Below are 15,352 nucleotides of genomic sequence, written 5' to 3'. Positions count from 1 at the left end.
ACACACATATGAAAGTGATGGAAAGGAAATAAAGTAATAAAAATTGGAAAGGAAATAAAGTAATAAAAATTACTCCTGAGTTGCAGCAGCATGCTAGTTATTTATATATCATGAGTATGCTAACAGACATGCCTTAACCTGTCTGGGCAGACAGACCTCACAATGGTAATGGGTGTATTTCCTTCTGTCTTCAGATCAAAGCAAGGGGAAGCATTTTCAACTCAGGAAGCCACGTGCTGTCACTTGAACGAGGAAACAGTAAGAATCTTTTGCTTTCCTTTTTTTTTTTTTTTTTTAATGTTCACTCATCTTGCCAAACTTCAACAACTGAGCAAACCGAAGCTTCTCTCACATTGCAGGAAGTGCATGGCAGCCCTCTGTTGTTCAGTGAGAAAGCTGCTCAGAACATTTCTGGATTGGGGGGGTTTTATTTCTGAAGTTAAATATACTCATTTCATAATTATTTTCAAAAAGCAAAAAAAATCAAAAATGTAAAAAAAATGATGGAAGAAAATTTTTCTTTCATGAATTTATATGTTGGATCCCCATTACTGCCATGATGGGTTAGCACACATTTCCTGGCACATAACAACACAGATTTCTTTTCTTATATTTCTGTCCAGAAGTCTCACTGGGCCCAAGTCAAGTTCTTGGCAGGAGTGCCTTAGACTGCCTTAGACCTTGAGCTCCGGAGAAGACCCAACATTCTTGCTTTTCCTAAAGGCCTCCGCCAATCCCTTTCTTTACCTTCAAAGGTAGCATGCAGCTCTCCATCTTCAAACCTCACCTGCCTGCCTCCCTTTTATAACCATCCTTATAAGGGCACTGACTCCACCTGGATAACTCAAAAATTTTTTCACATCTCGTGGTCCTGGTTTAACATCTGTGAAGGTCTTATCGCCATATAAAATAACATACTCAAAGATTTCCAGGTCTAGATATCTAGGCTTAGAATTCTGCTTACCACAAGCATTTCAAAATCCATGTGCCCATCCAACAAGTCAAATTCAGTCTCTCATCGACAAGCACCTCAGTCCATTACAGCCTTTCCTCAAGTCCTCAAATCTCATATACCATATTCAGAAAAACAGTCCCAAATCAAATCATTTAAAATCATAAAGATTAGGCATTAAGGCCTTGGATACGATCAATGCCACAGTGAAAATCATCTGTCTGGAGAGATATGAGGTCCATGCAGACAAACAGCCCCAGATTCCAACACAGACTGACCATCCTCTCTGGTTGGTGTCTCTGTCCTCCTAACTCAACATCACTTGCAAGCCCCCTTCCCTTCCCACAGAGCATCTGCAAGTAGCTGGTTTAGTGTCCTGGACTCAGAGGGATCAAACACTCCCCCTTTATCTACCATCTCTGTCCATTTAAAGAGACAGTGTCTCTTGTAGGATAAATCCCTCAGGAATCATTGTCATCTGCCTGCATGCCACGAAGATTTTATATATCCTAGGCAAAAGTTTCTCCGTAGATGCTTCCTGGGTGATTTCACCTCCCGTTTTGGCTTTTGCTAAGGTGAAGGGGAGATCTGTGAGTCACACACAGAGCCTCTTCAAACAGACTTTGAAGAGAAAGTTTTGTGACTGAGCATTTTGAAGTCCTTAGCTGGAGGAGTTTCTCTCTCCAACCCAGAAAGTGCTCTGTGTCCCTTAGAAGCTGCATAATGGGAGTTTTTCCGAAATGATTTTTTCTCAACAAATCCTTCTTGCTTCGTGATGAGTGAGCCTCGGTTTTCACTCCTACCAAATCTCACTGCCCATAGCAGGAAGAAGCCAGGCTGGACACCAATGCTTCTCTTTAATCTTCTCAATCCCTCCTTTACTTTTGCTTCCCCACGTAGCTTCAGGATGCAGTTCAGCCAGGGCTTCTGCCATTGTGCGATAGATGAGAATCCCCCTCCTCCATGGCCCTCACTGGCTGTAGGGTTTTTTGTTTTTTGTTTTTTGTTTTTTTTTTAATTATTATACTCATCAATACTTATCAGTCATGCAAGCTAATGGGTTTCCCAGTGACGTCTCCATGCATGTATGGATCATATTTTGGCCTCCATTATCTTGCTCATCCTCTTCCCCTTCCCTTCCCTTTCCTGGGCTCTTTTAGGAGTTTCGGGTCATTATTTTTCCTCCTATAAGAGAAATCATACAATACTAATCTCTTTTTCTGGCTTGTTTTGTTTAACATAATGTCCTCTACTTCCACCCATTTTCCTGAAGATGACCTAATTTCATTCTTCTTTATGGCTGAATAATATTCCATTGTCCATATGTAACACATTTTCTTGCCCATTTATGAGGGGATGGATGCTTAAGTTGACTCCTTATATTGGTGGTAGTAAGCAGAGCTACAGTAAGTGTGGATATTTATGTGTCTTATTTCATGGTCTTCTGATAAACACGCCAGAGTGCCGTAGCTGGTGCGTATGTTAATACTATTTCTAGCTTGTTTCGAATCCTTCATGTTGTTTACTTTAGTGACTACTCTAATTTACATTCTTAGCATCTGCATTTTAAGGGTCCTTCTCCACAGCTTCTCCACTTCTTCTTCTTGGGTTGTTTGTGTTCTCTTTTTTGCCGTTCTGACTGGAACGAAGTGGAACCTCAGTGTAAATATGATTTGTATTTCCCTGGTGGCTATAGACACTGAATGCTGTTCATGTTCATTGACTGTGAGCATCTCCGAGTCTTACACACATCACTCACCCATTTTATGACTAAGTTGTTTGTTCTTCTTTTTTCTTTTTCTCACTATATATATTCTGTGTCTCAATACTTTGTTTGGTGAAGAGCTGCAGAAGATAACCCCCACTGAGTAGGTTGTGTTTTCCTCTCTGAGCTTAGCATGTTTCCACAGTCACCCACCTCTGAAAGCAACTGCTCCCTAGTTGATTTGACTTTCCCATGAAGAGTAGTGGCTGTAGGCTGCCTCTAACCCACCAGCTTGAATTGCCAAACACCTGGCATTACTTCTCATCTCTGTGTTTTTCCTGTCTGTTTATACTATGTTAAGTCTTCTCTAAGATATCTACTACACCAGGACTCACTCATATTTCCTAGAGGACTTTTAGCAACATTTAGATTCTACCAGTCTAATAAAGATGCAGTATCCCCTTCTCTAAAGGCAGGATCACCATGGGGTCTTTAGGTCTATAGCATCTCTTCAGTTTCTGCATTCTCACTATAGTTGTGTTATCAGTGTGTTTGAAATTTAAAAGGGGGCTGGGGCTGGAGAGATGGCTCAGTAGCTAAGAGCACTGGCTGCTCTTTCAGAGGACCTGGGTTCAAATCTCAGCACCCACGTGGTGACTCACAACCGTCTGTAACTCCAGTTCCAGGGGATCTGATGCTGTCTTCTGGCCTTTGTGGGTACTAAACATATATGCTGCACAGACACCCGTGAAGGAGTGTCTCACATACAGAAAATAACATGAAATAAAATAAAATAAATTTTGAAATAGAAACATATACTAAGTGCTTTTTCCTACTTAGCAGGGGAACAAAATTAAAGTTTTACCTATAAAAACATCCTTCATGGGGCTAGAGAGGTGGCTCAGTGGTAAGAGCACTGTCTGCTCTTCCAGAAGTCCTGAGTTCAAATCCCAGCACCCACATGGTGGCTCACAACCATCTACACTGGGATGTGCTGCCTTCTTCTGGTATGCAAGTATACATGCAGATAGAACACTCATAAGTAAAATAAATAAATATTAAAAAAATTTTAAAACATCATTCATTCAGCATGCCTTTAGGAAGCACCCCTGCATGCACGTTTGTTCAGCGTGCATTTATGAAACACCACTGCAAAGTGCAAGTCTCTTTTACAGGATACAAATATGAATTCTTAAAGTATTCTAAAAACTGTTATGCTATAAAATTAAGAATCCACTCCAAACCCATAACCCTGAATCTTTTCTATTTTCCAGTGAAAGGGGTATTTTCCTTCCCAGTCCAAGTGGAGCCAGGCATGGCTCCTGAGGCCCAGCTGCTGGTTTACACTATTTTACCTAATGAAGAACTTGTCACTGATGCTCAGAAATTCGAAATTGAGAAGTGTTTTGCCAATAAGGTGGGTGTTTGTGTGTAAGCCGATCCTTTTATTCTCTCCTTTATAAGTGAGGGCAATAAAAAAGTACTTTTTTTTTTTTTTTTTTTTTTTTTTTTTTTTTTTTTTTTTTTTTTTTGTCTCTCTATGTAGCACTGGCTGTCCAGGAACTTAATATTGACAAGGTTGGCCTAGAATTCACAGAGATCCTCCTGCCTCTGCCTCAAATGTTAGAACTAAATTCACATACCTGGCTTAATATTTACTTTAAAACCACAGCACAGGATTCTTAAACACCCCCTAAGTATCTCTCAAGTTAGTGAGAAGAGCCATAGCACCTCAGCAGTCCAATGGCAGTGCCCAAAGGGCAGTCCAATGGCAGTGCCCAAAGGGCAGTTCAATGGCAGTGCCCAAAGGGCAGTCCAATGGCAGTGCCCAAAGGGCAGTCCAATGGCAGTGCCCAAAGGGCAGTCCAATGGCAGTGCCCAAAGGAGGTGGCCACAGGCAGAATTCTTTTTCATTTAAAAGATTCATGTGGATTTCAAAATCTAATCTACAACAAACTTTAAAATATATATACTATTGTCTTTTGTTTTTGCCTGGATATATGCCTGTGCACCTTGTGTATGCCTCTAAAGGCCAGAAGAGGATACAGGATCTCCAGGAACTGAAGTCAGACGGTGTAAACAGCCATGTGGGTGCTGGGAAATGAACCAAGTCCTGTGGAAAAGCACCCAGTGCTCTTAATGCTTAACCATCTCTCCAGGCCCCATATCAAACTTTTAAATTATTTTGAAATATTTTGATACCAAACTTTCTATTGAAAATGCTTCTCGTTGCTGGGCAGTGGTGGCGCACGCCTTTAATCCCAGCACTTGGGAGGCAGAGGCAGGCAGATTTCTGAGTTTGAGGCCAGCTTGGTCTACAGAGTGAGTTCCAGGACAGCCAGGGCTACACAGAGAAACACTGTCTTGAAAAAGAAAGAAAAAAAGAAAAAGAAAAAAAAGAAAGAAAATGCTTTTTCACCAAGATGTGTCAGTCTCATGCCACCAGTTCCTTAGCAAACCTACATTCCATACACTGCAGGAGAGTGCACTACTGTGAATTTAAAGTTAGCTCCTCAATATAGACAAAAAAGTGTACAGGCCTTTGGCAAGCCAATAAGGATTAAAATATAAAAAAATTAATTCATCAGTGAGATCTTCTGTCATTTTTAAAGACTCCAAAGCTGTCATGTGAGCTCCACTAAGCTGTAAATAAGTTTTTCCCAAGCAGAATTGGCCCTTATCTGAATTTTTTTTTTTTTACTATTCTAGTAGATGGGCTCTGTCAACTTCAGCCACTTTTTTTTTCCTTCAAAACTATAACTATGAGGATAATGTCTATTTACAGCAAGTGAGCATTTTTATATTCACATTACATAGTCACATATAGTAATTGTGCAGTGATCTAAGCAAAAGAAGGCATGGATTCCTGCATAAATCTTCACTTCCATCTAAGGAGCACTGTTAAAGTTGGCTGTTGCGTTCAGAAGCATCATGCTGGTTCCTTTATGAACTTCCTGTTTAGTGAGTCTCCTGCACCAGCTTCCGGGGGGGAATCTTGGGAGGGCCACTTCACTCTAGCAATGGGCAGCAGTCCTTAGCCTGGTGAGTTCATTTCTTCACACTCCAGACGTGAAGGTATCTGACAGCATATAATTGACAGAAAAAAAATTACTTTCTACTCAGAATCAATGCCTGACTGAAAAGAATCTCTCTGATTCTGGAAATCTCTGTGTAACGGCACAAAAATTCTTGATAGAAGGCAAACTTCATTCAAAGCTATGTTCGCGTCTGATCACCTTTTCACCTAACCGTTGACCCAAGGTAGAAGAAAGCACTAACAGTAGCTCAAATGAGGATTGGTGTGCCACTCACAAGAAGGCTGATGGCCATGCAAATGCCAGCAGAACAGATCCCAAAGAGGAGCCCGAGAGAGTGAAGAAGAACTGGGGTCAGACAGGGACATGTCTCTTCAACCCAGAGTTTTGTTTTCAGTCTTTTATTGGACAGAGAAAAACTGTTTTCTATTTTAAAATGTCTTTCCTTTAAGACAGTGTGTACACATTAAATATGTATTAGTTTAAATGGTTTTTCTGGAAGCTAGCCCCGAGACTGCCTGTTTGCATATAGCTGAAAGGCAAAGGAGAGAAAAGAGTGTAGGTCAGGCATGGTGGATGCATACTCTGACATCAGCCCTCAGGAGGCATCAGAAGGAACCTGGGTTACATCGTGAGTTCAAAGCCAAGCTGGGATATGTGCAAAATCCTGTCTCCAATTAATTTAAAAATAAGCCAAATGATAAAAAAGAAAACTGGTTTTGAGTACAGAGCTGAAAGTTGCTCTGTCCCTGAGATGAAGAGCTACCAAATTATAGCTTTTGTCTTCCACTACTCTGGAGTCACATACCCCACGTGAATTGATTTTCCATGTGGCTGAGGTGGAATAAAAGTGGCATATGAAGTTCAGTTTCTCCCTCCTTAGAGTGCTTCCAATATCATACCAGATTCTATTTCAATGGGATCAAAATCAACTTGCTTTCTCCCAGCTACAGAAAGAGAGAAGAAAGTTAAGTAAATCGGTGCCACATTTCCAGGTCATTCTGAGGATGTTGAGTGGGAAGTTACTAGGAAAATAACCCTGCTCTAAAATGGCAAAAGAGAAAGAACATTTAAAAAACAAAAACAAAAAAACAAAAAACAAAAAACCTCAGCATTGGCTGGAGGAGAGTGTCAAGACTGTACTTAATACTCTTTTTGTTTTAAGATACTGCTATAATCATGTGTACTTTGCAGGTAAATTTGAGTTTCCCATCAGCACAGAGCCTGCCAGCCTCTGACACCCACCTGAAGGTCAAAGCCACGCCTCTGTCCCTCTGCGCCCTCACTTCGGTAGACCAGAGTGTTCTGCTACTGAAGCCGGAAGCCAAGCTCTCACCTGAATCAGTAAGTCCCACTGCAGTCTTGAGTATCAAAAGATGCTGACAATGGCCAGACCGATTTTGTAAACCATAACCACAAGGGACGAGATCCGCACGGTGATGAGCGTGATGTCACCCCCAACAGTCACTGAACAGAGTGCTTTACATACTCGTCTCATTTTACCCTGGTGTCTCTTAACAAGTGAATAATAATTTGTGGTCTGTCCTATCACTTCACTTTTAGAATGATAAAGCACAAATAGGATGTCTTAATTACGCTACAATATGTTTTAGAGAAATTAAATTTCGTCCGGCCCATTTGATGATTGTGTAAGATGCCAGGTTTTTGTGCTTTCTCTGAAACCAAACACTTACTGGTCTCAAGAGTGGACAAGAACAGTTTCTTCTCAAACATGCCTTTAAAATGCCTTTGTGTTTTCAGAGAAGCATCCTCATTTACAGGCTTCACAGATTCTTCACCGGTTTTATAGTTATCCTCTGCATCTTACTTCCAGGTCCAGCACTGTAGACACCAATGGTTCAGAAGTGAGCCCATTGTCTCTCAGTACCCATTATCCATTCTCTCTCTCTGCACCATTAACCTGAACACTGCCAGCATCTAGCTCTGGTCTTCATATTCTTCTACGTTCAGATCAATTTCGATAAATTCACCTCAGTTTTTCAGAAAGAATCATACAACGGTCCAGGCTGTCATTGAACTCATAGGCTAAGGATGACCTTGAGTTTTCGATCTCATGCCTCTACCTCCTGTGTGCTCGGATAACACACCTGCACGGGCATGCCTAGCTTTTGTAGTGGTGGAGATGAGGTCCAAGGCTTCATTCGTGTTAGTTAGATAAGCATTCTACCGACTGAGCTACATCTCCAACCTCCTATCTCTTCAAGTACTATATTTTTGCATGAGGGTTAGAAACTATGGCACTCTCTTTCTATGATTCTTCCTTGTCCCTGGTATAATACACATGGCAAAGGTAACTAAAACCATGGTGATTTAAATTCCATATTGAACGCTGCCACATTAAAATTCTTTAAGCAGTACAACAAGAAACAGTTTCCCTTTGTTCTCCTCCAATGTACAGATCTATAAATTGCTGCCAGGAAAGACTGTCCAGGCCACTCACTTTGGTGCCCCAGTGTACGAAAACAGTGAGAACTGCATCAGCGCAGAGGACATCACTCACAACGGGATCGTGTACACACCAAAGCACTCTCTGAGCGACGATGACGCACACAGCATCTTTCAGGTAATCCCTCCTGAGACACAGCAGAGCTGAGTTCTAAGTCATTAAGATGCTAAAGTCCAGTGCTTCTGAGCACCACAACCTAACCCTTCCCTTTCTCTAACAAAATGGTAGATAAGAGAAAAGAGTCTCAGAGGCATGGGTTAATTTGTATAAAAACATATCTATAGGGATTATTTCCTGGGCACCTTAAATAGCAACTGGATATGTGTGCATGTGTTAGAGATTAATATATGTCATTAATATATAAGTCAATATATAAGATAATATAAGTCATTCCTGGCAGCCATAATATAAGCCCTTTGCACAATAAATTCTTTAAATGTTTTAAAGCATCTGTGTACACATTGTTGGTTGATCATATCCTTCTGGTAATGTCCCACATTCCCTCTCCTCACCCTCCCAATTTTCATGAGTCATTTTGTCCCCTAGACTGCTTCACTTCTACTTTCATTAACATACGAAGGCAAGACTTTATATATCTATATAAAGTCTAGGAACCACAAATGAGAGAAAACATAGAATCATTGAAAATGTGGTAAATTTTGTTTCTGAGACTGGTTTAGCTTACTTCATATGATTATCTCCAGTTGCATATATCTTCCTGCAAATGACATGACTTCATTTTTCTTTATGACTGAAAAAACTCACATACATACATACATACATACATATGTATATATACTTGTATATATGATACATGTTATGTGTGTGTGTGTGTCACTTTCCCTATCCATGCCTCTATTTTTAGACAGCTAAGTTGGTTCTATCAGTTAGCTATTGCAAACAGTGATTTCATAAAAACCAAAATGCAAGTGACTTCTGATGGTCTGACTTGCAGTACGTTGGGAAAAGGGGTAATATAGTCATATGGAATATCTACCTCCTTTTAGGTTTTTGAGAACCTCCACGTTTCCATGGTGGCTGAACTAGTCCACACTGCTGCCAGCAGGATTTAAGAGATTTCTTTGGCTTGTTTCTTTGTCAGTATTTGCTGTTACGATGTTTTCCTCAATGACTTAATGACTGACTGGACAAATACAGACTCTCAACATGGCTTTGGTTTATATTTTTCTAATAGCTAAGGGAGCTATCATGTCTCGTATGTTTATTGACCACCTGTATTTCACCTTCTGAGAACGATCTATCTGTTCATTTTATGAACCAGCTTTCTTACGGGTTGATTTCTTGCTGTTTAGGGTTTTCTGAGGTTTTTGTATATTATAGATAGTAATCCTATGTCAGATGTACAGTTGGCCAAGATTTTCTCCCCTTCAGTAGCCAGTTCCTCCAAAAATCAGTTCACTGGTTTCTTTGTTTTGCAAAGTTTTTTAACTTCACAAGGTCCTATCTTTCAATGCTTGGTCTTATAGATAAAGTCCACTTAGGAAAAAGTATCATTCTGTTTTCAAAGTATATTTTTAAGATTAACTATATGTAAGCAGAGCTATAATTCTAAAGTATATCCAGATGGTGAATTACATTTTATCCTCTCAAAATAGGCTAAAACTCTTTGTTTTACCTTAAAAAACATATATAAAAGTCTTCCTCTAGAGGTCCACAGCTTAGCAGAGAACAACTTAAATCACCTCTCTGCAACTTTCCAAAATCATAGCCATTTAATCTTTTATTCATGATTTCTTTCTTCCTTTCTTTCACACAACAACTGCCACTGGAGCTGTGCCCCACCCAGAGTCACGCTGTTTCCCACAGGCTGGGAGATAAGACATTGAGGGGTGTTTATTTGTGACTAGCATTGAAAGTAAACTTTGAGAACAGGTGACTTGAGGGTTCAGGTGATCACAGTGTGGGCACTTGGGAGCAGATCTCAGTGACAATAAACTGAGAAAGAAAAGAGAGCGAGAAAATCCACACAGGTTGAGCTGAGCACAGATACTCACTTGGGAAACGGGAAACCAACCCAAGCTACGGTTTCAAGAGAAAAGGCAGGGAAAGAGCTAAACACATAGATTCAGGAAAAGGAAGGTAACATAAGACAGAAAGAAAGAAAGAAAGAAAGAAAGAAAGAAAGAAAGAAAGAAAGAAAGAAAGAGAGAGAGAGAGAGAGAGAGAGAGAGAGAGAGAGAAAGAAAGAAAGAAAGAAAGAAAGGAAGGAAGGAAGGAAGGAAGGAAGGAAGAAAGAAAGGAAGAAAGAAAGAAAGAAAGGAAAAAAGGAAGAAATACCATTACGGAGGCATTAGGCGTAGGAGACTATCTTAGTTAGGGTTTTACGGCTGTGAACAGACACCATGACCAAGGCAACTCTATAAGGACGACATTTAGGTGCTGGCTTACAGGTTCAGAGGTTCAGTCCATTATCACCAAGGTGGAACACGGCAGCACCTAGGCTGGCATGGTGCAGATATACCTTCATCTGAAGGCTGCTAGCAGAATACTGACTTCCAGGCAGCTAGCATGAGAGTCTTATAGCACACACCCAAAGTGGCACACCTACTCTAACAGGGTCACACCTTCTAATAGTGCCACTCCCTGGACCGAGCATAAATACAAACCACCACAGAGAAAATCTTTTAAAGCAGGGGGAGAAGAAATGGACTTGAATCCCATTTCACACTCATTAGCCCCATGAGCTTGCCCTTCTGGGACAACACTGTGTGTTATAGCTTTTTTCCTATTCAATACAAAATCTTTACATTGATCCTAGGAACCGTATGTCAAACAGTAATGAAATCACAGCATGAACCCAAGAAAAGAATCGCAGTCGCAAGACTGGGCTTTCTAACACCTTTAACATGTGATGTTTTTCCAGTCTGTAGGATTAAATATTTTTACCAACTCCAAAATCCACAAACCACGCTACTGTCAAGAGTATTATCGCCATCACTATTCGCCTATGGTAGGAGGTAAGGATGTGATTTGTTTGTCTTTTAGAATAATAGGAGCAAAACAACCATGATGCTTCTCTTGGGTAGGGTGGGTGTTTAAAGAGCATTTTTATACATACTGAATCTTTGGCTCCTTACAGCTCCTTTGACAATGTATTCACAAGTCACTCTGCCAAATATGAGCATGACTACTGTTTCTCTCTGCATGTCCTCTCCTCTCCCATACTTCTCTCTCCCTCGCTTCCCTCTCCTCTCCCCTATCCCTTGTCAAAATTGGCCTTTTGATCCTAGACACCAACCCACCTCTTCATCCTTCCTCTGTCCTCGGTAGACACCACATCTAGGTCAGCCGTGCCAGCATCTGAGGCTTTTGTCAGAGCGAGCACCCATTTCAGTGGCTGAGCTTCATGTTGCTTTCCTAGGCTTTTTCCATGTTACACTCACACAGAAACTACTTGCGAGTGTATTTCTTTGCTCTCCCTGAGTCTGTCCTTAAAAGACCTCTTTATCTTAATCCCATGGTGTTTTATTCTATAATTACACTTCAATTTGCTTGACTATGGTAACTACACTCTTGAAAGAGACACTTTACTCTAGAGGGGCTTTTCGATAACTTCTGAAGGTGCCTTCCCATCGTGGTGAATATGTTTGCACGGCCATTGCCCTGGAATTTCCTCCCCATCCCTGGCTTCCCATCAACCAACAACTACCTTAAGTTCCACAGGACGAAATCTCCTGATCAAATCCCAGCTGATCCCAGCGGTGTATAATGGACTTCCAAAACTTGGCACACTCATAACCTCTTTCCAAATGTAACCTTGGCACACATCTGTATTACATAGTTACAAATATAAAAATGTTCAATGAGAGTGAATCATAGAGAGATTTACTTTAAAACAATTCTTTGGTGTGCCTATGCATTTGCCATTTACTAAAGACAAAAGCAAATTTGCATACTGATCGGATAAATGTGCTTGTCTATGCTTGCATAAAGAACTAAATTTTAAATGCATATTGTTTTCTTGAGGATCCGAAGCATCTTCGGTGTTTCTCAGCCTTGATTGACACATTGACTTTATACTCATCGGTGCTGAGAGTGACACTTCGTATAAACACACAGTAAAATACAGTAGATGCATGTTTATGGCCATTTCAGAAATTACTTGACATTCTATGCTAACACCGTGCTAAAACTCATTGAACCACGTTTTTACCAAACTCAAGCCAACAACTCAAACAATAGCAGTCTTTTTAAACTCAAGACATTCTAAATGATACAACCTCAAGATAGACTAGTGTGATACCTTTGTGATAGAAAGAAAATATTAAAACTTCTTACTGTTGTAACTAAGCTGTTATGCGTCTATTAGAGCAGAAACCTTTATATGGAGGACAAAACGGCTGTGGTCCATGGCACACAGCAGCCTGGAATCTCAGTCAGGGTGCTTCAAGCAGTGAAGGGCAGTGCAAAGTATACATGTTGCATGCTTCGGCCCAAGGTTACAGACCAATGAGCAATGCATACTGAGAGCTCACCTGAGATTCATTGCATCTTTGGCTGTGGATCGGTTTTAAGTCGTATTTCTGAACTCTCGCTCCAGCTAATTTCCTTGTTCTTTGCTGTTCACTGCTGGTGCCTGTGAGAGACATAATCATTTCAGGGGAAGAGCCATCCTAAAGGAAACTATACTTGCCTTATAAAGAACAATATACCCACCTCTATTCAATGATGTGGTAGAACAAATGTATAAACTATATAAACTATTAAAAATATAAAAATGTAATTATTGGGTAGATAGATGACCCTCTTCTCCATAAGAAACATACAACCATCCCAAATCAGTTAGGAGAATGGTGCTCATCAATTGTTGTCTTCTCATGATAGTAGGTCAAGCCATGCCTCTGGCTGCACCCTCAGGAGCTGGCTTCAGATCAGCGCCTATGGCTGGCGCCTCGATGATGTTGATGGGCAACTCGCAAGAGGCTGAGATGGTGGAAATAAGAGAGACAGTGCGGAAGTACTTCCCAGAGACCTGGATCTGGGACATAGTGCCACTGGAGTGAGTTGAGTGTCCCCTGGGATTTAGCACAGGTGAAGGTGTGAAAGTCCTGCTCTGGGACCTTGGGTCCTGATCCTTTCCATTCTACAACCTCAGAGCAAAAACACGATCCTTCTTCCCCTTATGTGGTTCCCAGGCAACAGAAGTAACAGAAAATAGCAAGCTGTCCTCTCCCCCAGGGAAAAAGAAAGAGAAGGAAAACCAAAATAAAAACGGGAGGGACGGGCAGGAAGGGAAGAAGAGGGGAGGGGAGAACTTCCGGAGACCAACAGAAGCATCAGCCCCCTAGATTTAGTCCCTTGTTTTCTGTGCTTGTTTCTGAGCTATCACTTTCTGGTTTGTTGTTTGTTTGTTTGTTTGTTTGTTTGTTTTTCCTGTTCTTCTTCCTCCACACCAGCGAATCCGGGGACGGTGAGTTGGCGGTAAAGGTCCCCGACACCATCACTGAGTGGAAGGCCAGTGCATTCTGCTTGTCTGGAGCCACTGGCCTTGGTCTCTCCTCCACCATCTCTCTTCAAGCCTTCCAGCCCTTCTTCCTGGAAGTCACACTCCCCTACTCTGTGGTGCGAGGAGAGGCCTTTACCCTCAAAGCCACCGTGCTCAATTACATGTCTCACTGCATTCGGGTAAGGGCACTTCTCTGCAAGTGAATGGGAACCCCAACACCTCTCATTACCAAGGGGTCCTCAGGTCCCTCCTAGTGCTACATGAGATGTGCTCTGACTTTGGAAGGGAGCAAGTACTCACAGAAAAGTTTTCTGACGACAGACTATTTTCATTCAGGAGTCTGTAAATGTTGCTAAATTCAGACATGGTTTCCTGGTGATTACTCATATATATATACATATATATATATACATATATATATATACAAATATATATGTATATATATATACACACATATTGTGTGTGTGTGTGTGTGTGTGTGTGTGTGTGTGTGTGTGTGTGTGTGAGAGAGAGAGAGAGAGAGAGAGAGAGAGAGAGAGAGAGAGAGAGAGAGAGAGAGAGAGAGAGAGAGAGAGAGACTCATTGTGCACACAGCCCAGGCTAACCTAAAAACTCCATCTTCCTGCCTCAGCTAGCAGTGTGCTGGAATTATACAGTGTGTCGCCATGCCCAACTAAACTACTTCATATTTAAAGTCTGTCTAAAGAAACATCTCTTCCTCCATCCACACAGAACTCCCAGGCATTTACACCATTCCTAATACCTCTCAAGTCCCACGTTGCAAACATCTAAACTTCAAAGTACATGCTGTGGTTTACCCACTCTGGCGAATCTCAGTCCCTGGACTTGTATGCACTCTCCTTTTAGTTTCTTACTCCTCCCCTGATTCTTTCTGCCTCTCTGGGTTTGGGAACAGATCAGTGTGGGCCTAGAGATTTCTCCTGATTTCCTGGCAGTCCCAGTGGGGAACCATGAAAACTCTTATTGCATCTGTGGAAATGAAAGGAAAACCGTGTCCTGGGCTGTGACCCCAAAGACGCTGGGTGAGTGGTAAAGCCGTTGACTGGTTTCATGCTTTGTGTTGTAATGGTTTGCTTTGGCTCTGATCTCAGTGCATGCGTTTCCTCCTCTGGAATTTAAAACTGATCAACCGAACAGAAAACTGTACATTGTGGAGGGGGATAACATTTAACACAGAATAACTGTGCTTTTCTGAATTTTCAAATATGCTTATTTGATGTATGTGTGCCCTGATGTGCATGTGGAGGTCAGATGACTACTTGTGGGGAGTGGTCAGCTAATTCTACTACGTGGGTCCCAGGGATCCAACCCAAGGTGTCAGGCTTGGCATCTGAGTTATCTCACGGGCCAGGGTATTACCATTTAAAGCCATCAAAATTTTATCTCACAGGGGAGGTGAACTTCACAGCTGCTGCAGATGCCGTGCAGTCTCCAGAACTGTGTGGCAATCAGTTGACAGAAGTGCCAACCCTTATACAGAGGGACACAGTCGTGAAGGCAGTGATAGTCGAGGTGTGTGAGTACTGCGTCTGACATCTGACATCGTGTTTGTAAGCTGGGGGACTGGATCACATTTCCAAGTTTGTGTATGGGCCTACAGATCAACTCTTTTTAATACTTAAGAGTCTGGACTCCTTTTTTACTTGTATGTGATGTGTTTTTTTAATTGCATGTGATGTCTTTTTTTTTTTTTTTTTTTTTTTTT

General features: G+C 41.4%; 1 protein-coding gene across 4 annotated transcripts in view; it reads left to right on the top strand.

Moving 5' to 3' along the window:
• The window catches only part of LOC116099656 (pregnancy zone protein), a 47,854-nt gene that overhangs the window by 20,560 nt on the left and 11,942 nt on the right, over window positions 1-15,352 (top strand). For 3 of the 4 annotated variants that reach the window (XM_031383572.1, XM_031383573.1, XM_031383574.1), the window contains 9 exons: window positions 195-258; window positions 3,932-4,074; window positions 6,887-7,036; window positions 8,112-8,276; window positions 11,044-11,137; window positions 13,005-13,179; window positions 13,577-13,805; window positions 14,543-14,669; window positions 15,038-15,159. In XM_031383572.1, the coding sequence (XP_031239432.1) occupies window positions 195-258; window positions 3,932-4,074; window positions 6,887-7,036; window positions 8,112-8,276; window positions 11,044-11,137; window positions 13,005-13,179; window positions 13,577-13,805; window positions 14,543-14,669; window positions 15,038-15,159 (1,269 nt within the window). The remainder of the gene's footprint in view (window positions 1-194; window positions 259-3,931; window positions 4,075-6,886; window positions 7,037-8,111; window positions 8,277-11,043; window positions 11,138-13,004; window positions 13,180-13,576; window positions 13,806-14,542; window positions 14,670-15,037; window positions 15,160-15,352) is intronic. The other variant, XM_031383575.1, reaches the window with a different exon arrangement.

This window comes from Mastomys coucha, unplaced genomic scaffold (assembly GCF_008632895.1).
Source record: "Mastomys coucha isolate ucsf_1 unplaced genomic scaffold, UCSF_Mcou_1 pScaffold20, whole genome shotgun sequence".
NCBI lineage: Eukaryota > Metazoa > Chordata > Mammalia > Rodentia > Muridae > Mastomys > Mastomys coucha.
The sequence above is the reverse complement of the archived record's forward strand: the minus strand, read 5'-3'. Positions and strand labels throughout refer to the sequence as shown.